The sequence below is a fragment of the Salmo salar genome, chromosome 24 (assembly GCF_965601325.2).
Source record: "Salmo salar chromosome 24, fSalSal1, whole genome shotgun sequence".
NCBI lineage: Eukaryota > Metazoa > Chordata > Actinopteri > Salmoniformes > Salmonidae > Salmo > Salmo salar.
Genome location: NC_138314.1, coordinates 30798747 through 30822683, shown reverse-complemented (window position 1 = coordinate 30822683; position 23937 = coordinate 30798747). Strand labels below are relative to the sequence as shown.

Genomic DNA, 23937 nt, shown 5'->3' with positions numbered 1-23937 from the left:
AGTCTCGCTCCCTCTCTCTATCTGACTCTGACTCACTCTCTCTGTGCGGGTGTGCAGTGTAACTGTAGGATATAGGTCAGCAGGGCGGCTTGGCTGGCTCGTGTCTAGACTCAACCTCAGTCTTGGGGGCATGCAGTCCCACAGTGAAGCACATTGACCAGCACAATCAGCAAAGCACAGAGCTGCTCCAATGCACACTCCACTGTATGTGTGTGTGTGTCTGACAAGCATGAAACCTCACTTCTCTAAACAGAAACAGGAGGGAGTACTAGACACGAGTGCCCAAAACATCTGCACAAACATCTGCACAAACACATACACACTCAGGCATCTAACACAAACACACACACACACACACACACACACACACACACACACACACACACACACACACACACACACCACACACACACACACACACACACACACACACACACACACACACACACACACACACACCACACACACACACACACACACACACACACACACACACACACAGGGCAATAGTGCTTGTTAGGAAGCATCACAGCACACTGAGCATTACCAAAAACATTCACACCATCTGCGAGGACAAAAATGTACCCAGTCAAATGTCAGTCAAATGCCATTAGTTGATATTTACATCAGGGCTAACTACAGGCAGTCTTTAAGTGATATGAAATTCAAAGAATGCATCCATGCAAATATACATATTCATGAATACAAAGTGTACATGTAAGCATACAGTGTTTTCCATTTTGTTTGAATGGCAATAGAAATAAAACCCAGCTATTGAAAATAAAACATTGAAATCTGCATGTCTACAGAACACATAGTATAATGTAAGATAATAGTATTGTAGGTGTGTGTGTGTGGGGGGGAAGCTGTATGGCAGTGGGTGCTGCAGGGTGTAGGATGATGTGGGGAAGAGTAGAGGGGGGCAATGAGGAGCGGGGGCTTGATTCATTAACGTGAATCTAGTCATGTAACCCCATCCACTTTTCTTCCCTCCCCCCTCCAATTCTGTAAGTCCAGATGTGTGTGTGTGTGTGTGTGTGTGTGTGTGTGTGTGTGTGTGTGTGTGTGTGTGTGTGTGTGTGTGTGTGTGTGTGTGTGTGTGTGTGTGTGTGTGTGTGTGTGTGTGTGTGTGTGTGTGTGTGTGTGTGTGTGTGTGTGTGTGTGTGTGTGTGTGTGTGGTGTGTGTGTGTGTGGTCCAGCCTTCCCTGTGGCTCAGTTGGTAGAGCATGGTGTTTGCAATGCCAGCATGGTGTGTGCAACGCCAGGGTTGTGGGTTTGATTCCCACGGGGGCCAGTACAAAAACAACAAACAAAAAAATGCATGAAATGTATGTATTCACTACTGTAAGTCGCTCTGGATAAGAGCGTCTGCTAAATGACAAAAATGTAAGTGTGAGAGTATTTTCTTTTGATATTGCCACAATCAGGGTGACGACAGGAGAAAATAAGTGATTCTGCCCTTAATGTCATGCTGAAATATTGATAGGTGAATTATGAATGGAGTAGAGTGGAGGTGTTGATGAAATGTGAGTGTGTGTGAAGGAGTGACTTTTTGCATGTATACTGGAGAAAGAGAAGTTACTGTATGTTGGTTGTGAGTACAGTATTATCCACTCTACCACCACCACTACCACCACCACCCCCCCAACACCACTACTACCACTACCAACACCTACCCACAACAACAACACCACTACCACCACCAACACCACATACATGCAACAACTCACTCCTTCACTGTATTATGATGCCAAGATCAATGATATAAAATCTTTAGCGTACTTTAAATGAAATTATGGGTAGAAAGATAAATTCAAGTTAATCTTTCACCGAATCAGATGGCTTATTCATCACAACACCATTTGATGTTGCCAATTATTTTAATGATTACTTCATTGGCAAAGTGGGCAAACTTAAGCAGGAAATGCCAACAGCACACAGTGAGCCATCCTATTCATGCTTGAAAAAACGAATAATGAAAGAAAAGTTTACATTTTGTAAAGTTAGTGTAGGACAGGTGGGAAAATTATTGTTATCGATCAATAATGACAAACCTCCTGGTATTGACAACTTAGATGGAAACCTACTGAGTATGGTAGCTGACTCTATGCTCACTCCTATCTGTTATATCTTTAATCTGAGAGTAGAGGAAGGTGTTTGTCCTCAGGCTTGGAGGGAAGCCAAAGTCATTCCGCTGCCCAAGAGTGGTAAAGCGGCCTTTATTGGTTCTAAGAGCAGACCAATCTGTTTGCTGCCAGCTCTTGACAAAAGACGTGCAGCATCATTATAGAGAAAGGTACTGCACTGACACAAATGACTGATGACTGATTGAAAGTAATTGATAATAAGAAGATTGTGGAAGCTGTACTGTTAGATTTCTGTGCAGCCTTTGATATTATTGACCATAGGCTGTTGTTGAGAAAACGTATGTTTTATTGCTTTTCAAGCTTTGCCATATCGTGGATTCAGAGCTATTGATCTAATAGAACTCAGAGTGTTTTCTTTAATGGAAGCTTCTCTAATGTCAAACATGTAGGATGTGGTATACCGCAGGGCAGTTCTCTAGGCCCTCTACTTTTTATATTTTTACCAATGACATGCCACCGGCATTAAAAAAATCCTGTGTGTCCATTGATGCTGATAATTCAACCATATATGTGTCAGCAACCACCGCTAATGAAGTCACTGAAACCCTTATCAAGGAGTTGCAGTCCGTTTTGGAATGGGTGGCCAGTAATAAACTGGTCCTAACATCTCTAAAACTAAGAGCATTGCATTTGGTGCAAAACATTCCCTAAGCTCTAGACCTCAGCTGAATCTGGTGATGAATGGTGTGGCTGTTGTACAAGTTGAGGAGACTACATTACTTGGTTTTACTTTAGATTGTAAACTGTTATTGTCAAAACATATAGATTCAATGGTTGTAAAGATGTGGCGAGGTCTGTCCATAATAAAGAGATGTTACGCTTTCTTGACTCCACACTCCACAAAGCAAGTCCTGCAGGCTATAATTTTGTCTTATCTTGATTATTGTCCAGCCATGTGGTCAGGTGCTGTTAAAAACAACCGAGTTAAGTTGCAGCTGGCCCAGAACAGAGCAGCACGTCTTTCTCTTCATTTTAATCGGAGGGCTAATATAAATACTATGCATGCTAGTCCCTCTTGGTCCCTCTTGGCTGTGTCGTGACTTGACGTTAACATTAATCTGAAGATTTATCTAATCAACTAACTATTTTACATTTTTACCCAGTTAAATGAATCATGTAACAATGAACTCATTAGGATCTGGGGCACCACAAGATCGTTTTTTAAAGAGTTACCATCTCCCGAATTAAACTCTAAAAGGTCTTTACCTATAACATCTTTAAACAGTAAACTTATTAATCATAACATTTACATAACATTTACATTTTAGTCATTTAGCAGACGCTCTTATCCAGAGCAACTTACAGTAGTGAATGCATACATTTCATACATTTTTGTTTTTCTGAGCTGGCCCCCCGTGGAAAACGAACCCACAACCCTGGCGTTGCAAACACCATGCTCTACCTACTGAGCTACAGGGAAGCTCAGTAGGTAGAACAGTCTGGTAGAGCAGTAGGTAGAGCAGTCTGAACAGTCTGAGCAGTCTGAACAGTCGTAACCTCCTGCATCTGCAAAAACCAGAGCCTTATTTATTATTCAGTACTACACAAATGTGTTAAATTGTTTATCTACTAGCTAATTAAATGGTAACACAGGATAAACATTCACACTTCATCTGTTAAAAAAGGTCCCTAGCGGACTGACAACAATATGGCTGTTCATTACAAAAGAGATGGAGAGGGCGAGAGAGAGAGGGACAGAGACACTTAACGTTGGTACATTTAGAAACCACTCTCACTTACAGTCACCATATACTTTGCAAACGAACTGCCATGGTTTTTCAACCACACCACAAATTTCTTGTTAACAAACTATAGTTTTGGCAAGTCGGTTAGGACATCTACTTTGTGCATGACACAAGTCATTTTTCCAACAATTGTTTACAGACAGATTATTTAACTTATAATTCACTTTATCACAATTCCACTGGGTCAAAAGTTTACATACACTAAGTTGACTGTGCCTTTAAAAAGCTTGGAAAATTCCAGAAAATGATGTCATGGCTTTAGAAGCTTCTGATAGGCAAATTGACATCATTTGAGTCAATTGGAGGTGTACCTGTGGATGTATGTCAAGGCCTACCTTCAAACTCAGTGCCTCTTTGCTTGACATCATGGGAAAATCAAAAGAAATCAGCCAAGACCTCCGAGAAAAATTGCAGACCTCAAGTCTGATTCATCCTTCGGAGCAACTTCCAAACACCTGAAGGTACCATGTTAATCTGTACAAACAATAGTACTTAAGTATAAACACCATGGGACCACGCAGCCGTCATACCGCTCAGGAAGGAGACGCGTTCTGTCTCCTAGTGATGAACGTACTTTGGTGCGAAAAGTGCAAATCAATCCCAGAACAACAGCAAAGGACCTTGTGAAGATGCTGGAGGAAACAGGTACAAAAGTATCTATATCCACAGTAAAACGAGTCCTATATCGACATAACCTGAAAGGCCGCTCAGCAAGGAAGAAGCCATTGCTCCAAAACCGCCATAAAAAAGCCAGACTATGGTTTGCAACTGCACATGGGGACAAAGATCGTACTTTTTGGAGAAATGTCGTCTGGTCTGATGAAACACAAATAGAACTGTTTGGCCATAATGACCATCATTATGGTTGGAGGGAAAAGGGGAAGGCTTGCAAGCCGAAGAACACCATCCTAACCGTGAAGCACGGGGGTGGCAGCATCATGTTGTGGGGGTGCTTTGCTGCAGGAGGGACTGGTGCACTTCACAAAATAGATGGCATCATGAGGGACGAAAATTATGTGGATATATTGAAGCAACATCTCAAGACATCAGTCAGGAAGTTAAAGCTTGATCGCAAATGGGTCTTCCAAATGGACAATGACCCCAAACATACTTCTAAAGTTGTGGCAAAATGGCTTAAGGACAACAAAGTCAAGGTATTGGAGTGGCCATCACAAAGCCCTGACCTCAATCCTATAGAAAATTTGTGGGCAGTACTGAAAAAGTGTTCGATGGGAATGCTAGTCACATGCTAGTCACATGCTAATGTAAAAAACTGGTTTTTGATATAAATATGAACTTGATTGAACAAAACATGCATGTATTGTATAACATAATGTCCTAGGATTGTCATCTGATGAAGATCATCAAAGGTTAGTGCTGCATTTAGCTGTGGTTTGGGTTTATGTGACATTATATGCTAGCTTGAAAAATGCGTATCTGATTATTTCTGGCTGGGTACTCTGCTGACATAATCTAATGTTTTGCTTTCGTTGTAAAGCCTTTTTGAAATCGGACAGTGTGGTTAGATTAACGAGAGTCTTGTCTTTAAAATGGTGTAAAATAGTCATATGTTTGAGAAATTGAAGTAATAGCATTTCTAAGGTATTTGAATATCGCACCACGGGATTACACTGGCTGTTGAGTAGGTGAGACGCAAGCGTCCCACCTAGCCCATAGAGGCTAAGACAGGGAATTGTTACTAGGATTAAATGTCAGGAATTGTGATAAACTGAGTATAAATGTATTTGGCTAAGGTGTATTTAAATTTCCGACTTCAACTGTATTTACGTGAAATGCCTTAGTTCGCCGGATCTCTCTCGGGGGACAGTGCCGCCTTGGAAAGGGAGTTGGGCCTTTTTGCGGCACTCTTGTAAGACTCTGATTGTCTAAAAGGGTTCCAAGAAGTCTTCTACTGTTGTTCTTCTCTGTAGTTGTCCGGTATCTGGTGACTTGTCGTGTAGTCCTGAACAGAACTACAGAGTTTATTTTCCTTCCATTAGCTCTTTGAAGATAGGCTGGTCAGCCGTGTCGATGGTTCCTAGTGGGGTGATGAGAGTAGTGTAATACAATGGTTTGAGCGGAGTAGTAGAATGGTCCCACTTACATTTGCTTTAGAAGATATTTTACTTAGGACAGCTAATAAGCCGGCAGGGGTTAAGAAGCAAGGTTTTGCAGGTCATGTTTTAGAGGACGCATGACTTGACCTTCGCCTATCCTGAGCCCTTTGGGGAGTTGCAGTGATGAGACAAGGTCGTAATTTGATATCACAAAATTGTGGAGAAAAAGGGGGTAAAATAAAAAAATACAAAAAAATACAAAAAAATACAAATTGTTTGCATAGTCAACTTATGAACAGCTCTGACACACAAATCAAATCAAATCAAATCAAATGTATTTATATAGCCCTTCTTACATCAGCTGATATCTCAAAGTTCTGTACAGAAACCCAGCCTAAAACCCCAAACAACAAGCAATGCAGGTGTAGAAGCACGGTGGCTAGGAAAAACTCCCTAGAAAGGCCAAAACCTAGGAAGAAACCTAGAGAGGAACCAGGCTATGAGGGGTGGCCAGTCCTCTTCTGGCTGTGCCGGGTGGAGATTATAACAGCACATGGCCTAGATGTTCAAATGTTCATAAATGACCAGCATGGTCAAATAATAATAATCATAGTAGTTGTCGAGGGTGCAACAAGTCAGCAACTCAAGAGTAAGTGTCAGTTGGCTTTTTCATAGCCGATCTTTGAGAGTATCTCTACCGCTCCTGCTGTCTCTAGAGAGTTAAAAACAGCAGGTCTGGGACAGGTAGCACGTCCGGTGAACAGGTCAGGGTTCCAGCACGTCTGGGACAGCAGGTCTGGGACAGGTAGCACGTCCGGTGAACAGGTCAGGGTTCCATAGCCGCAGGCAGAACAGTTGAAACTGGAGCAGCAGCATGGCCAGGTGGACTGGGGACAGCAAGAAGTCATCATGCCAGGTAGTCCTGAGGCATGGTCCTAGGGCTCAGGTCCTCCGAGAGAGAGAAAGAAAGAGAGAAAGACAGAATTAGAGAGAGCATATTTAAATTCACACAGGACACCGGATAAGACAAGAGAAATACTCCAGATGTAACAGACTGACCCTAGCCCCCCGACACATAAACTACTGCAGCATAAATACTGGACGCTGAGACAGGAGGGGTCAGGAGACACTGTGGCCCCATCCGATGAAACCCCCAGACAGGGCCAAACAAGCAGGATATAACCCCACCCACTTTGCCAAAGCACAGCCCCCACAACACTGGAGGGATATCTCCAACCACCAACTTACCATCCTGAGACAAGGCCGAGTATAGCCCACAAAGATCTCCGCCACGGCACAACCCAAGGGGGGGCGCCAACCCAGACAGGACGACCACGTCAGTGACTCAACCCACTCAAGTGACACACCCCTCCCAGGGACGGCATGGAAGAACACCAGTAAGCCAGTGACTCAGCCCCTGTAATAGGGTTAGAGGCAGAGAATCCCAGTGGAGAGAGGGGAACCGGCCAGGCAGAGACACCAAGGGCGGTTCGTTGCTCCAGCCTTTCTGTTCACCTTCACACCTCTGGGCCAGACTACACTTAATCATAGGACCTACTGAAGAGATGAGTCTTCAGTAAAGACTTAAAGGTTGAGACTGAGTCTGCGTCTCTCACATGGGTAGGCAGACCATTCCATAAAAATGGAGCTCTATCGGAGAAAGCCCTGCCTCCAGCTGTTTGCTTAGAAATTCTAGGGACAATTAGGAGGCCCGCGTCTTGTGACCGTAGCATACATGTAGGTATGTACGGCAGGACCAAATTGGAAAGATAGGTAGGAGCAAGCCCATGTAATGCTTTGTAGGTTAGCAGTAAAACCTTGAAATCAGCCCTTGCCTTAACAGGAAGCCAGGGTAGGGAGGCTAGCACTGGAATAATATGATCAAATTTTTTGGTTCTAGTCAGGATTCTAGCAGCCGTATTTAGCACTAACTGAAGTGTATTTAGTGCTTTATCTGGGTAGCCGGAAAGTAGAGCATTGCAGTAGTCCAACCTAGAAGTAACAGAAGCATGGATTAATTTTTCTGCATCATTTTTGGACAGAAAGTTTCAGATTTTTTGCAATGTTACGTAGATGTTAAAAAGCTGTCATTGAAACAGTCTTGATATGTTCTTCAAAAGAGAGATCAGGGTCCAGAGTAACGCCGAGGTCCTTCACAGTTTTATTTGAGACGACTGTACAACCATCCAGATTAATTGTCAGATTCAACAGAAGATCTCTTTGTTTCTTGGGACCTAGAACAAGCATCTCTGTTTTGTTCGAGTTTAAAAGTAGAACGTTTGCAGCCATCCACTTCCTTATGTCTGAAACACAGGCTGCTAGCGAGGGCAATTTTGGGGCTTCACCATGTTTCATTGAAATGTACAGCTGTGTGTCATCTGCATAGCAGTGAAATTTAACATTATGTTTTCGAATGACATCCCCAAGAGGTAAAATATATAGTGAAAACAATAGTGGTCCTAAAACAGAACCTTGAGGAACACCAAAATTTACAGTTGATTTGTCAGAGGGCAAACCATTCACAGAGACAAACTGATATCTTTCCGACAGATAAGATCTAAACCAGGCCAGAACCTGTCCATGTAGACCAATTTGGGTTTCCAATCTCTCCAAAAGAATGTGGTGATCGATGGTATCAAAAGCAGCACTAAGATCTAGGAGCACGAGGACAGATGCAGCCTCGGTCTGACGTCATTAAAAGGTAATTTACCACCTTCACAAGTGCAGTCTCAGTGCTATGATGGGGTCTAAAACCAGACTGAAGTGTTTCGTATACATTGTTTGTCTTCAGGAAGGCAGTGAGTTGCTGCGCAACAGATTTTACATTTTTTTTGAGAGGAATGGAAGATTCGATATAGGCCGATAGTTTTTTTATAATTTCCGTGTCAAGATTTGGCTTTTTCAAGAGAGGCTTTATTACTGCCACTTTTAGTGAGTTTGGTACACATCCGGTGGATAGAGAGCCGTTTATTATGTTCAACATAGGAGGGCCAAGCACAGGAAGCAGCTCTTTCAGTAGTTTAGTTGGGATAGGGTCCAGTATGCAGCTTGAAGGTTTAGAGGCCATGATTATTTTCATCATTGTGTCAAGAGATATAGTACTAAAACACTTTAGTGTCTCCCTTGATCCTAGGTCCTGGCAGAGTTGTACAGACTCAGGACAACAGAGCTTTGGAGGAATATGCAGATTTGAAGAGGAGTCCGTAATTTGCTGCCTAATGATCATGATCTTTTCCTCAAAGAAGTTCATGAATTCATTACTACTGAAGTGAAAGCCATCCTCTCTTGGGGAATGCTGCTTTTTAGTTAGCTTTGCGACAGTATCAAAAAGACATTTCGGATTGTTCTTATTTTCCTCAATTAAGTTGGAAAAATAGGATGATCGAGCAGCAGTGAGGGCTCTTCGATACTGCACGGTACTGTCTTTCCAAGCTAGTCGGAAGACTTCAAGTTTGGTGTGGCGCCATTTCCGTTCCAATTTTCTGGAAGCTTGCTTCAGAGCTCGTGTATTTTCTGTATACCAGGGAGCTAGTTTGTTATGACAAATTATTTTAGTTTTTAGGGGTGCAACTGCATCTAGGGTATTGTGCAAGGTTAAATTGAGTTCCTCAGTTAGGTGGTTAACTGATTTTTGTCCTCTGACGTCCTTGGGCAGGCAGAGGGAGTCTGGAAGGGCATCAAGGAATCTTTGGGTTGTCTGAGAATTTATAGCACGACTTTTAATGGTCCTTGGTTGGGGTCTGAGCAGATTATTTGTTGCGATTGCAAATGTAATAAAATGGTGGTCCGATAGTCCAGGATTATGAGGAAAAACATTAAGATCCACAACATTTATTCCATGGGACAGAACTAGATCCAGAGTATGACTGTGGCAGGTCCAGAGACATGTTGGACAAAACCCACTGACTCGATGATGGCTCCGAAAGCCTTTTGGTTGGTCTGTGGACTTTTCCATGTGAATATTAAAGTCACCAAAAATTAGAATATTATCTGCGATGACTACAAGGTCCGATAGGAATTCAGGGAACTCAGTGAGGAACGCTGCATATGGCCCAGGAGGCCTGTAAACAGTAGCTATAAAAAGTGATTGAGTAGGCTGCATAGATTTCATGACTAGAAGCTCAAAAGACGAAAATGTAGTTTTTTTTTTTTTTGTAAATTGAAATTTGCTATCGTAAATGTTAGCAACACCTCCACCTTTGCGGGATGCGCGGGGGATATGGTCACTAGTGTAACCAGGGGGTGAGGCCTCATTTAACACAGTAAATTCATCAGGCTTAAGCCATGTTTCAGTCAGGCCAATCACATCAAGATTATGATCAGTGATTAGTTCATTGACTATAACTGCCTTGGAAGTGAGGGATCTAACATTAAGTAGCCCTATTTTGAGATGTGAGGTATCACAATCTCTTTCAATAATGACAGGAATGGAGGAGGTCTTTATTCTAGTGAGATTGCTAAGGCGAACACCGCCATCTTTAATTTTGCCCAACCTAGGTTGAGGCACAGACACGGTCTCAATGGGGATAGATGAGCTGACTACACTGACTGTGCTAGTGGCAGACTCCACTAAGCTGGCAGGCTGGCTAACAGCCTGCTGCCTGGCCTGCACCCTATTTCATTGTGGAGCTAGAGGAGTTAGAGCCCTGTCTATGTTCGTAGATAAGATGAGAGCACCTCTCCAGTTAGGATGGAGTCTGTCACTCCTCAACAGGCCAGGCTTGGTCCTGTTTGTGGGTGAGTCCCAGAAAGAGGGCCAATTATCTACAAATTCTATCTTTTGGGAGGGGTAGAAAACAGTTTTCAACCAGCGATTGAGTTGTGAGACTCTGCTGTAGAGCTCATCACTCCCCCTAACTGGGAGGGGGCCAGAGACAATTACTCGATGCCGACACATCTTTCTAGCTGATTTACACGCTGAAGCTATGTTGCGCTTGGTGACCTCTGACTGTTTCATCCTAACATCGTTGGTGCCGACGTGGATAGCAATATCTCTATACTCTCTACACTCGCCAGTTTTAGCTTTAGCCAGCACCGTCTTTAGATTAGCTTTAACGTCGGTAGCCCTGCCCCCTGGTAAACAGTGTATGATCGCTGGATGATTCGTTTTAAGTCTAATACTGCAGGTAATGGAGTCGCCAATGACTAGGGTTTTCAATTTGTCAGAGCTAATGGTGGGAGGCTTCGGCGTCTCAGACCCCATAACGGGAGGAGTAAAGACCAGAGAAGTCTCGGCCTCTGACTCTGACTCGCTTAATGGTGAGAACCGATTGAAAGTTTCTGTCGGCTGAATAAGCGACACCGGTTGAGCATTCCTACAGCGTTTCCCTCCAGAAGCCATGAGAAAGTTGTCCGGCTGCGGGGACCGTGCGAGGGGGTTTATACTAACGTTACTATCTGTACTTACTGGTGGCACAGACGCTGTTTCATCCTTTCCTACACTGAAATTGCCCTTGCCTAACGATTGCGTCTGAAGCTGGGCTTGCAGCACAACTATCCTCGCCGTAAGGCGATCGTTCTCCTGTATATTATAAGTACAACGACTGCAATTGGAAGGCATCATGTTAATGTTACTTAGCTTCGGCTGTTGGAACTCCTGACGAACCATGTCCAGATAAAACCTCCGGAGTGAAAAAGTTGAATGAAAAAAGTTGAGTGAGGGAAAAACAAAAAATATAAGCGGTAATCAAAAAGTAAAAACCGTGAAGTTGTCAGGTAGCAAAGTAAGATTGGCAACAAAAGGCACAGCAACACGTAAACAAGTCTGCAAGTCTGTTCTATTGAGTCTGCCGATAAGAATTCGGTGATTGACAGAGTCGAAAGCCTTGGCCAGATCGATCAGTTGATGTTTGTCAGTTGATGTTTGTACACACACACTTACCCCACCAGAAGTGCCACCAGGGGTCTTTTCACAATCCCCAAATCCAGAACAAATTCAAGAAAGCATTCATTATTATATAGAGCCATCATTGCAAGGAACTCTCTTCTATCTTATATAGCTCAAATGAACAGAACCTGGTTTCAAAAAACAGATAAAGCAACACCTCACGACACAAAGCAAATACAAGATGGCATAGCAGTGCAAATGTGGTTTGTTGTCCTCTCATTTACTTTTTGCATTTTTCGTATTTTTTGTATATATTCCAATTCATTTTTCAATCTCTTTTTTCATTTTTAAATGTAATATACCTTCCGGTAACCCGCCTCACTCAATGTGACACGGATCCACAATTTTTTGGGACCCTATAGCCAAAACTTTCATCAGAAGGTAGCCAGCTAATTAGCTAAGTTACTAGCTATTTAGTCATTGTTAACCACTGCTAGTGGCCTTTACCCTCTACTCAGGTACCAGACGTTTTTTTTGCCTGGATAATACCTGCCAGCCTCGGACTGTTTTTCTCCACTACAACGCCAGATTCCTGCCATAAACCCTGGACCATTGATCATCACAGCTAGCTATCTGCCACTGAGTGACCCAGCCCCGAAGCTAGCCCTGAGCCAGGCGCATCTCCCGGCTAGCAAATGAAATTACCACAACTACAATACCTCTTTCGCCATCTGGCCCGGACCCTTCGTCGACACGGCGCCCCGCTGTACCAGCACGACTGGTCCACAGACATAATTCCATCAGCTGTGCCTTCAAATGGCCTTTGCCGGACGACGGAGCAGATGCTTCTACTTACCCCGGACTGCTAAATTTAAACGCTGTGTCTCCCGCGTGCTACCGTAGTAACAACTACCTAGCGGCTTCCCTGTTTCATCTATTGCTGTACACTGGACCCTGTGATCACTTGGCTACATAGCTGATGCCTGCTGGACTGTTCATTTATCACGGTACTCCACTTTGTTTACCTTTGTTTATCTGTCGGCCCTAGCCCCGAACTCAGGCCCTGTGTGTAGTTAACCAACCCTCTCTGCCCATTCCTCGCCATTTTACCTGTTGTTGTTGTCTTAGCTGATTAGCTGTTGTTGTCTTACCTGTTGTTGACTTAGCTAGCTCTCCCAATCAACACCTGTGATTGCTTTATGCTTCACTTTATGTCTCTCTCAAATGTCAATATGCCTTGTATACTGTTGTTTAGGATAATTATCATTGTTTTAGTTTACTGCGGAGCCCCTAGTCCCACTGTACATGCCTTAGAAACCTCCTTTGTCCCACCTCCCACACATGCGGTGACCTCACCCAGTATAACCAGCGTGTCCAGAGATGCAACCTCTCTTATCATCACTCAGTGCCTGGGCTTACCTCCACTGTACCCGCACCCCACCATACCCCTGTCTGCACATTATACCCTGAATCTATTCTACCACGCCCAGAAATCGCCTCATTTTTTTCTCTGTCCCCAACGCACTAGACGAACAGTTTTGCTAGCCTTTAGCCGTACCCTCATCCTACTCCTCCTCTGTTCCTCGGGTGATGTGGAGGCTAACCCAGGCCCTGCATGTCCCCAGGCACTCTCATTTGTTGACTTCTGTAATTGAAAAAGCCTTGGTTTCATGCATGTTAACATCAGAAGCCTCCTCCCTAAGTTTGTTTTACTCACTGCTTTAGCACATCAACCCTGATGTACTTGCTGTGTCTGAATACTGGCTTAGGAAGGCCACCAAAAATTCTGAGATTTCCGTACCCAACTACAACATTTTCCATCAAGATAGAACTGCCAAAGGGGGAGGAGTTGCAATCTACTGCAGAGATAGCTTGCAAAGTTCTGTCACACTTTCCAGGTCTATGCCCAAACAGTTCGAGCTTCTAATTTAAAAAATAAATCCTCTGAAAGTAAGTCTCTCACTGTTGCCGCCTGTTATAGACCCCCTTCAGCTCCCAGCTGTGCCCTGGACACCATATGTGAATTGATTGCCCCCCATCTATCTTCAGAGTTCATTCTGTTAGGTGACCTAAACTGGGATATGCTTAACACCCCAGCAGTCCTACAATCTAAACTAGATGCCCTCAATCTCACACGAATCATCAAGGATACCCCTAGGTACAACCCTAAATCTGTAAACATGGGCACCCTCATAGATATCATCCTGACCAACTTGCCCTCCAAATACACCTCTGCTGTTTTCAATCAGGATCTCAGCGATCACTGCCTCATTGCCTGCGTCCACTATGGGTTCGCAGTCAAACGACCACCCCTCATCACTGTCAAACGATCCCTAAAACACTTCTGCGAGCAGGCCGTTCTAATTGACAGGCCCAGGTATCCTGGAAGGATATTGACCTCATCCCGTCAGTCGAGGATGCCTGGTCGTTCTTTAAAAGTGCTTTCCTCACCATCTTAAATAAGCATGACCCTTTCAAAAAATGTAGAACTAAGAACAGACATAGCCCTTGGTTCACTCCAGACCTGACTGCCCTTGACCAGCACAAAAACATCCTGTGGCGGACTGCAATAGCATCGAATAGTCCCGCGATATGCAACTGTTCAAGGAAGTCAGGAACCAATACACACAGTCAGTCAGGAACGCAAAGGCTAGCTTTTGCAAAAATACATTTGCATCCTGTAGCTCTAATGCCAAAAAGTTCTGGGACACTGTAAAGTCCATGGAGAACAAGAGCACCTCCTCCCAGCTGCCCACTGCACTGAGGCTAGGTGACACGGTCACCACCGATAAATCCATGATAATCGAAAATTTCAATAAGCATTTCTCTACGGCTGGCCATGCTTTCCTCCTGGCTACCCCAACCCCGGCCAACAGCTCCGCGCCACTCGCAGCTACTTGCCCGAGCCTCCCCAGCTTCTCCTTCACCCAAATCCAGATCGCAGATGTTCTGAAAGAGCTGCAAAACCTGGACCCGTACAAATCAGCTGGGCTAGACAATCTGGACCCTCTCTTTCTAAAATGATCCGCCACCATTGTTGCAAACCCTATTACCAGTCTTTTCAACCTATCTTTAGTTTCGTCCGAGATCCCTAAAGATTGGAAAGCTGCCGCGGTCATCCCCCTCTTCAAATTGGGTGACACTCTAGACCCAAACTGTTACAGACCTATATCCATCCTGCCCTGCCTTTCTAAAGTCTTTGAAAGCCAAGTTAACAAACAGATCACTGACCATTTCGAATCCCACCGTACCTTCTCCGCTGTGCAATCCGGTTTCCGAGCTGGTCACGGGTGCACCTCAGCCACGCTCATGGTACTAAACGACATCATAACCGCCATCGATAAAAGACAGTACTGTGCAGCCATCTTCATCGACCTGGCCAAGGCTTTCGACTCTGTCAGTCACCGTATTCTTATCGGCAGACTCAATAGCCTTGGTTTCTCAAATTACTGCCTCGCCTGGTTCACCATCTACTTCGCAGACAGAGTTCAGTGTGTATAATCGGAGGGCCTGTTGTCCGGACCTCTGGCAGTCTCTATGGGGGTGCCACAGGGTTCAATTCTTGGGCCGACTCTTTTCTCTGTATATATCAATGATGTCGCTCTTGCTGCGGGTGATTCCCTGATCCACCTCTATGCAGACGACACCATTCTGTATACATCTGGCTCTTCTTTGGACACTGTGTTAACTAACCTCCAAATGAGCTTCAATGCCATACAACTCTCCTTCTGTGGCCTCCAACTGCTCTTAAACGCTAGCAAATGCATGCTTTTGAACCGTTCACTGCCCGTACCCGCCCAGAGTAGCATCACTACTCTGGACAGTTCTGACCTAGAATACGTGGACAACTACAAATACCTAGGTGTCTGGCTAGACTGTAAACTCTCCTTCCAGACTCATATCAAACATCTCCAATCCAAAATCAAATCTAGAATTGTCTTTCTATTCCACAACAAAGCCTCCTTCACTCACGCTGCCAAACTTACTCTAGTAAAACTGACTATCCTACCGATCCTCGACTTCGGCGATGTCATCTACAAAATAGCTTCCAATACTCTACTCAGCAAATTGGATCTAGTCTATCAGAGTGCTATCCGTTTTGTTACCAATGCGCCTTATACCACCCACCACTGCAACCTGTATGCTCTAGTCGGCTGGCCCTCGCTACATATTTGTCGCCAGACCCACTGGCTCCAGGTCATCTATAAGTCTATGCTAGGTAAAGCTCCGCCTTATCTCAGCTCACTGGTCACGATAACAACACCCACCCGTAGCACGCGCTCCAGCAAGTATATCTCACTGGTCATCCCCAAAGCCAACACCTCCTTTGGCCGCCTTTCCTTCCAGTTCTCTGCTGCCAGTGACTGGAACGAATTGCAAAAATCGCTGAAGCTGGAGACTTACATTTCCCTCACTAACTTTAAACATCAGCTATCTGAGCAGCTAACCGATTGCTGCAGCTGTACATAGTCCATCTGTAAATAGCCCACCCAATTTACCTACCTCATCCCAATATTGTTTTTGTTTACTTTGCTGCTCTTTTGCACATGTAACCGATGTGAAATGGCTAGTTAGTTAGCGGTGGTGCGCGCTAATAGCGTTTCAATCAGTGACGTCACTCGCTCTGAGACTTGAAGTAGGGTTTCCCCTTGCGTTGCAAGGGCCGCGGCTTTTGTGGCGCGATGGGTAACGATGCTTTGTGGGTGTCAGTTGTTGATGTGTGCAAGGGTCCCTGGTTCGAGCCCAGGTTGGGGCGAAGAGAGGGATGGAACCTACACTGTTACATTGATGCTGTTGACCCGGATCATTGGTTGCTCCGGAAAAGGAGGAGGTCAAAGGGGGGGTGAGTGTAACCGATGTGAAATGGCTAGTTAGTTAGCGGTGGTGCGCGCTAATAGCGTTTCAATCAGTGACGTCACTCGCTCTGAGACTTGAAGTAGGGTTTCCCCTTGCGTTGCAAGGGCCGTGGCTTTTGTGGCGCGATGGGTAACGATGCTTTGTGGGTGTCAGTTGTTGATGTGTGCAAGGGTCCCTGGTTCAAGCCCAGATTGGGGCGAAGAGAGGGACGGAACCTACACTGTTACACACACCAGTATCACTACTTACACACCATCATCTGCTCATCTATCACTCCAGTGTTAATCTGCTAAATTGTAATTACTTTGCTACTATGGCCTATTTATTGCCTTAACTCCTCATGCCATTTGCACACACTGTATATAGACATTCTTTTTTTTCTATTGTGTTATTGACTGTATGCTTGTTTACTCCATGTGTAACTCTGTGTTGTTGTTTCTGTCACACTGTTTTGCTTTATCTTGGCCAGGTCACAGTTGTAAATGAGAACTTGTTCTCAACTAGCTTACCTGCTTAAACAAAGTTGAAATAAAATAAAAGTTGAAGTAAAAATGCCTCTCCCCTATTTGACCTAGATCTTTTGTGTGTATGTATTGTTATGTAGGCTATGTGTGCCATTTTGAAATGTATGTACTTCTGTCCTTGAGCTGTTCTGTATTATGTCATGTTTCATGTTCTGTGTGGACCCCAGGAAGAGTAGCTGCTGCAACAGCTAATGGTGATCCTAATAAAATACTAAATACCCCCAACATCACCACCACTAACACCACCCAACAACACCACCAACACCACTAAAACCTCCCACCACCGACACCACCACCGACACCACCACCACCCACCAACATCACCACCACTTCTACCAACACCACTACCTCCACCACCACCCACCACCCAAAACCTCCTCCTCCACCTCCACCACCACCAACACCACCACCAACAGCTCCACCACCATCAACACCTCCACCACTACCAACACCACCACCTCTACCAACACTGACAACACCACCACCTCTACCTCTACCAACACCTCTACCTCTACCAACACCTCTACCTCTACCAACACCACTACCTTCACCAACACCAACACCACTACCTCCACCAACACCACTATCTCCACCTCCACTACCTCCACCAACACCACCACCTCCACCTCCACTACCTCCACCAACACCAACACCACATCCACACAAACACTCTTGTTATGTCTGCTTTACTGTAGACTCCCCTCGAATTGTGGCCTAAGGCAAGCTATTAGCATCCATCCCTGAGAGACACACACACATTCTCTCTCTCTCTCTCTCTCTCTCTCTCTCTGTCTCTCTGTCTCTCTCTCTCTCTCTCTCTCTCTCTCTCTCTGCCTCTCTCTTTCTCTCTCTCTCTCTCTCTCTCTCTCTCTGTCTCTCTCTCTCTCTCTCTCTCTCTCTCTGCCTCTCTCTGTCTCTCCCTTTCTCTCTCTCTCTCTCTCTCTCTCTGTCTCTCTGTCTCTCTCTCTCTCTCTCTCTCTCTCTCTCTGCCTCTCTCTGTCTCTCCCTTTCTCTCTCTCTCTCTCTCTGTCTCCCTGTCTCTCTCTCTCTCTCTCTCTGTCTCCCTGTCTCTCTGTCTCTCTCTCTCTCTCTGCCTGTCTCTCCCTCTTATTTGTATTTTATTTATGGAACACAGAGTTTGTTCTGTGCTAATGGAGTAAACCTGCCCTGGACTCTGACTTCCCTCTACAATTGGCAACACAGTAGAAACATACCCATCAACCCACCTCGAATGTAGAGACTGTCACCTACACACGCACGCATGCACACACACACACACACACACACACACACACACACACACACACACACACACACACACACACACACACACACACACACACACACACACACACACACACACACACACACACACACGTGACAGGTTAAAGGAAATAAAACATCTAAAGTTAAAAAGATTATGCATTCAGTACTAGTTGATAGAGATTGATAACATTCATATAATTGTGTTAAAAAGTTAAAATCCGTCAAGCGTACAAAGGGTAATAATTGTAAAAGGAATGTGTAAACGTTATATTGATTACTTTATTTTGTGGTGCCTAATTGAAGGGGAAAAGTGTTCATCTGTGATCTACTAAATGCTCTTAATCTATGAGCCTGAGATCGATTGCTCTGGTCTCCACCCAAGTTCGCGGGGAAATCGCAGGTTTTTCCTCATTGCACTAAAGGTTATTGAAACAATACCGTATCACTCTCGTGATTATTTCTCCCCTTTTTCAGGTACGTTAGTGATGATAAAACAGAGTAATTTAAATGTAATAACTCGCTAACATGTCAAGAGTGTTTAAGGTGTGTCTTAGTTACATCTTGAGGAAGTTAGAGTTAAGTTTGCAGAGAGTAATATGAGCCCTGCTCGGTTGCAGCGAAGGCTAGCTTCGTACTGAGAGTAGCTGCCATTTTATGTCGATCGTCAATGAACATCTGCGTTGTTAATAAGATATTTTGCGGTGTTGTTTGTATAATGGTTTTTCAAACACTTTATTGACTGTTGATAAATTGAGTTATGGTTTACTGAGTTAAAGCTTTGTGCTTGACAGTTACATTGAAATTAGTATATGTTTCAGTGAATTACAGTGTATACTGTTGTGACTTGAATAAGCCTTGTACCCTACAACACTAGCTCTTTCCTGTAGATCTGTTCTGTAAAATGTGTTACTTTTGTAAAATTATTGCACTAAAGGTTATTGAGGAAACAATACCGTATCACTCTCGTGATTATTTCTCCCCTTTTTCAGGGGCGTAACACACACACACACACACACACACACACACACACACACACACACACACACACACACACACACACACACACACACACACACACACACACACACACACACACACACACACTGATCCTGTAGAAATTGGATTGTGTGTTAGAGGATAACCTCAGTTCATTTCCCTATTTAGCGTAAGATAATTTGCTTTTTCATTAAAAACGCTGTTGGTTAAATGTTTATCTGTCCATTATGTCGACTTGTCAATCAGATCTCTGGACCTCAGACAGCCCCCTTAGCTTATACATGGTCAGATGACTGAACATCTCCTTATGGGGCATTAAAACATGGAGGGGCATTTTGATTACTCTGCAACAGTGGATTATCTCTCAAATCTATCAATCGTGACACAAGAGGACATTGTGTTCAAATCAAATCAAAGTTTATTTGTCACATGCGCCGAATACAACAGGTGTAGACCTTACAGTGAAATGCTTACTTACAGGCTCTAACCAATAGTGCAAAAAAGGTATTAGGTGAACAATAGGTAAGTGAAGAAATAAAAACAATAGTAAAAAGACAGTGAAAAACAGTAGCAAGGCTATATTGTGTTGTCTTTTGCACAGTGCAATCAACAATACAGTATACGTGAATCATTTTCCTTCTCTTAAAGTATGGACAGCTTGACATTCAGTGCACAATATCAGACTGGCCTCTAGTGTGTTTGTGTGTGTTTGGTATCATCATGGCATACTATACATACATTCATTCCAACAGGGAAGTTTAATGAAAGTGAAGCAAAGAAAAACAATAACAACACAATATGTCAAACAATAAAAATGTGTCTGCAATGTTGAATAAAATAAAATAAAGTCAAAGAATAAGACAAAACCAAAATCTGTTGCAATGCAGGTAGCACAGTATGGAACAAAATGTAAAAAGGTTACTATTTTCCCATGTCTGTAAATTCAAAATACCCATGATAAAGGTAGTCATGTATATCTTGTGTGTTATGTTATTATGACAAAAAAAAAAATAATACGAAAATGTATGCACTCACTACTCTACCTCGCTCTCGATAAGAGGGTCTTCTAAATTAGCAAAATATCAATGTAAATGTTACTGTCTGGGATCTGGTTCAGGAGGGGCCAGTTTGATCCACAAACGGTCCCAGAAGGCAGACTGCAGGGCCGGTTCCTGAGGCCAGTCCAGCTAGGTCCTGGTCTTGACCAGCCTGGCCAGGCGGTGGTGGGCACACAGCTGGCGAGGTGGGATGTCCTCCAAGAAGACCAGGATAAGGATGTCCCTGTTCTCCACCAACAGACGCAGGGTGGCCAGTCGTAGCTCCAGGGAGCACCAGTTACTGCGCAGGTAGTGACGACTCACCACACACAGGGTGTGGCGGCTGCTGTAGAGGCTGTCTGTGATGTTGTCCACAATGTCCTTCCCCAGCTGGAAGTCCCTGCTATGCAGACATAGACGCAGGAAGGGAGGCCCCCTCTGCTCCAAGCCCGGCAGCAGCTGCTCCACCACCCAGCGCTCGTCTCTACCGCTGTACGACACAAACACATCATATCAGTAGTGCCCTCTGGGGTTGGGCCTCCGCAAGGCCTCCTCCAGCCAGCCACGGAGGATGTGGCAGAAGGCCAGTAGGTAGTCCCCAGCCAGCTGATAGAGCACCGTCACCAGCATGAAGAGGAGCAGGCCCAGGGAGGTGCAGAAGAACAGGACAAAGCCCACGTCCAGGGAACAGTTGGCCTCTGAGTACCTGGCAAAGTTTTGGATACCGGTTTCATCTTTGCAGGTCAGATCAGCCTCATTGGGGTGCCAGATGATGACCTGGATATGCCTCTGACCCCTGGCCCAGTTGTCCAGCCAGGTGTTGTCACAGCTACAGTGCAGACGAGGTCTGTAGAACAACAGGTAACTCAGGCTGGTCAGGGGCTCTGGAAAGGTCTCTAACATACTGAACTCCTCTTCAACTTTGATTGACAGCTGCACGAGGGAGTGCAGGTCTCTGCTCAGCTCCTCCTCCAGAGTGAGGATCCTACAGGAGATGAGGTTCAGGCTTTCCAATTTGGTCAGATTGTGGAACATGATGGCCAGCCCTGGTTGCAGGATAAGGTCAACTCTCATCAGCTTAAGATACCTCAGCTGCACAAGTGTGTTCAGGTCAGTCATATCTACAAACTCTGCATAGAGCATAGACTGGAAGTCAAAATACTCCAGGGAGGGGAAGTACTTTGCAGCAAAATGAGATCCACACAGGAGGTGCTCCGTCATAGCTGTGAGGCTGACGACGGACTTGAAGAACGGCCTCCAGCAGTCCTGGAAAGACACATTTTGGGCACGGACCTGAAGGGCCAAGCCTAGTTTAGGGGTGCTGTTGCTGCCGATGATGATCTTGATACAATCAAAAAAGGAGGTAATGTTCATGTACATCAATCCCGGAGGGAAGACCCCAAATATGTGCGTCAGATTTAAAGTCACATGCTTCTCCCACTGGCTGGCTGGATGGTGAATGTCCCCTAAATCTACATTCTTCAATGAAGTGAGGTGAATGAACGCAAAAGCTTCAATCTGTACAAGTGGGTTTAGTTCCAGTGTTAGGGTCTCTAAGTTGTGCAGGCCAAATAAACTGTTCTTTGTAATCTGTGAGATATTGTTACCCCTTAAATTTAGGATCCTCAATTTACCAAGTCCGTTAAATGTAAAGTCCGAAATATTGTTAATGTTGCTGGATTCTAGATTCAGATGTTCCAGATTTTTCAAGCATCTGAACTGCTCTGAGGTGATACTTGGCATGTGTAGGGTCAAGGAAAGTCTCTTCAGCCATGTGATTGGGCCCTGAGTGTGAGTGTCACAAAGCTCAATGAGCTCAGGGTTAACGTCCCAGTATCTTAACACTGACACATCAGTGAGATTCTTCAAATAATGGATCAAGTTGACTCTAACATTATCACTATGACAGATGCTGAGTCTGAGCACCTCGATCCCCTGACAATTTCTTATTGCAGACTCTGAGTAGTTCTCAGTTTTATGGCCACTTATATAAACTTGTCTGATTGATAGTTTGAATACAGTCTCACAAACGGATTCAAAAGAAATGTTATTGTTGAACACAAAACGACGCAGCCTGCTGATACCAGACTGCAGAAGCTGTGTCTGTAGCGCATCATTGTCAGGCAAAAAAAGAGATGAAATGTTTTCAAAGCATTTTAATGCTCTTTTTTCTAAACGGTGGGCATTAGGGAAGTTAAGAAACACCTCTTGAAGACGGTAGAAATAAGGAAGCTCAAGAATAGCTCCTCTGGTGTCAGAGCAGTTTGGGTGCCTTAAAATGTCTATCCCATCTGAAGTAAAGTCCAGGGCTGTCAATGACTGTGACATATTGACTATCCTACATAGCAAATCAGAGAGTTCCTCTGTACAACTATCGACTGTGAGTTTCTTCAGAAGAGGTAACCCTCCTAATGCATCCGGTGCCATCACAGAAAGCCTGTAGTTCTCAATGAACAATTCCTCAAGATTAGTCAGGTCACTGAATGTGTTAGGTGGAAGTGAGGAATTGTAACACTGTCCCATACACAACAGATAGAGTTTATTCACATGGGACAGCCCCTTGAAGGTTCCAGGGAGAATCGTGGACAGACATCCGCGAATGTGAATGGTCTCAAGGACGGAGAATCGAGAGAGAGCGCCAGACTGCATCACAGACCCACTCCTGATCTCGAGACAGAGAGCCTGGTAGTTTGACGGAACAATGGAAAGGTTGAGTTTGAGATTGGATAAATCCCAGCAAACGGCAGTTAGGTTGTTGTGAGGGCAGGAACTGGAGTGAATGGATAGCCAGTAATTAGATTTCTTGTCATAGAGGACGCATTTATTACTTAACCAACCCCAGGAGCCGATGATCCAAACCACCAATAGTCCAAACTGAGCAGAGACCAGCCTCATCTTTCTTTTGAAGTAGACACCGGTCTGCTAGGATGATGTGAAGCCGTCTGTAGTTTGTCCGTAGGAAATCACTTTCAGCATCCAGTTTCTTATCCAGTTGAGATTTTGTCATGCAGTGTAGGTTGATTAACAAATCTGTCTGGGATTGTAGATTGATAATCAGAATACTCCTCTATCCTATGGGATGAGGCGTCGGTGGGATTGCTTGTCCATTGGACTGAAGACCTGGTGTTCTTCCACTGCTGTGTCTGTTATTAACTGAGTTGTATCTGTGTGCATCTCCTCTTGATATTTTGACTATATATGGCTTTTGCATCTCTGCAATCTCTTCCTGGTCTATTTTTTATTAACTCTTAGATACTTTGAGAAAGGCTGTAGGTTACAGATAAGAATAATCTTAACACCTCTTTCTCGCTTCCTCGTAGCTTCTACATAAGAGGTAGTGGTTAGCACTGTCTTTTACTTCTGAGTTTGTCTTTAGTCCCAAGACCCGAGAAAAATCAGCTTTTAATTTATTGGAGATTCATTTTTCTGCATATCCTGGCCTTATATTTAGCCTCACAATTAAATGTTTTACCATTTTTTT

At 44.3% G+C, this 23937-nt stretch overlaps 1 protein-coding gene across 1 annotated transcript; it reads right to left on the bottom strand.

The window, feature by feature from the left end:
• Nucleotides 1-19812: 19812 nt before the first annotated feature.
• Nucleotides 19813-23608, bottom strand: LOC106585627 (uncharacterized). Its single transcript, XM_045707148.2, has one exon. The coding sequence runs from the start codon at nucleotides 23349-23351 to the stop codon at nucleotides 20970-20972; it is 2382 nt and encodes a 793-aa protein (XP_045563104.2). The 5' UTR covers nucleotides 23352-23608; the 3' UTR covers nucleotides 19813-20969.
• Nucleotides 23609-23937: the final 329 nt, after the last annotated feature.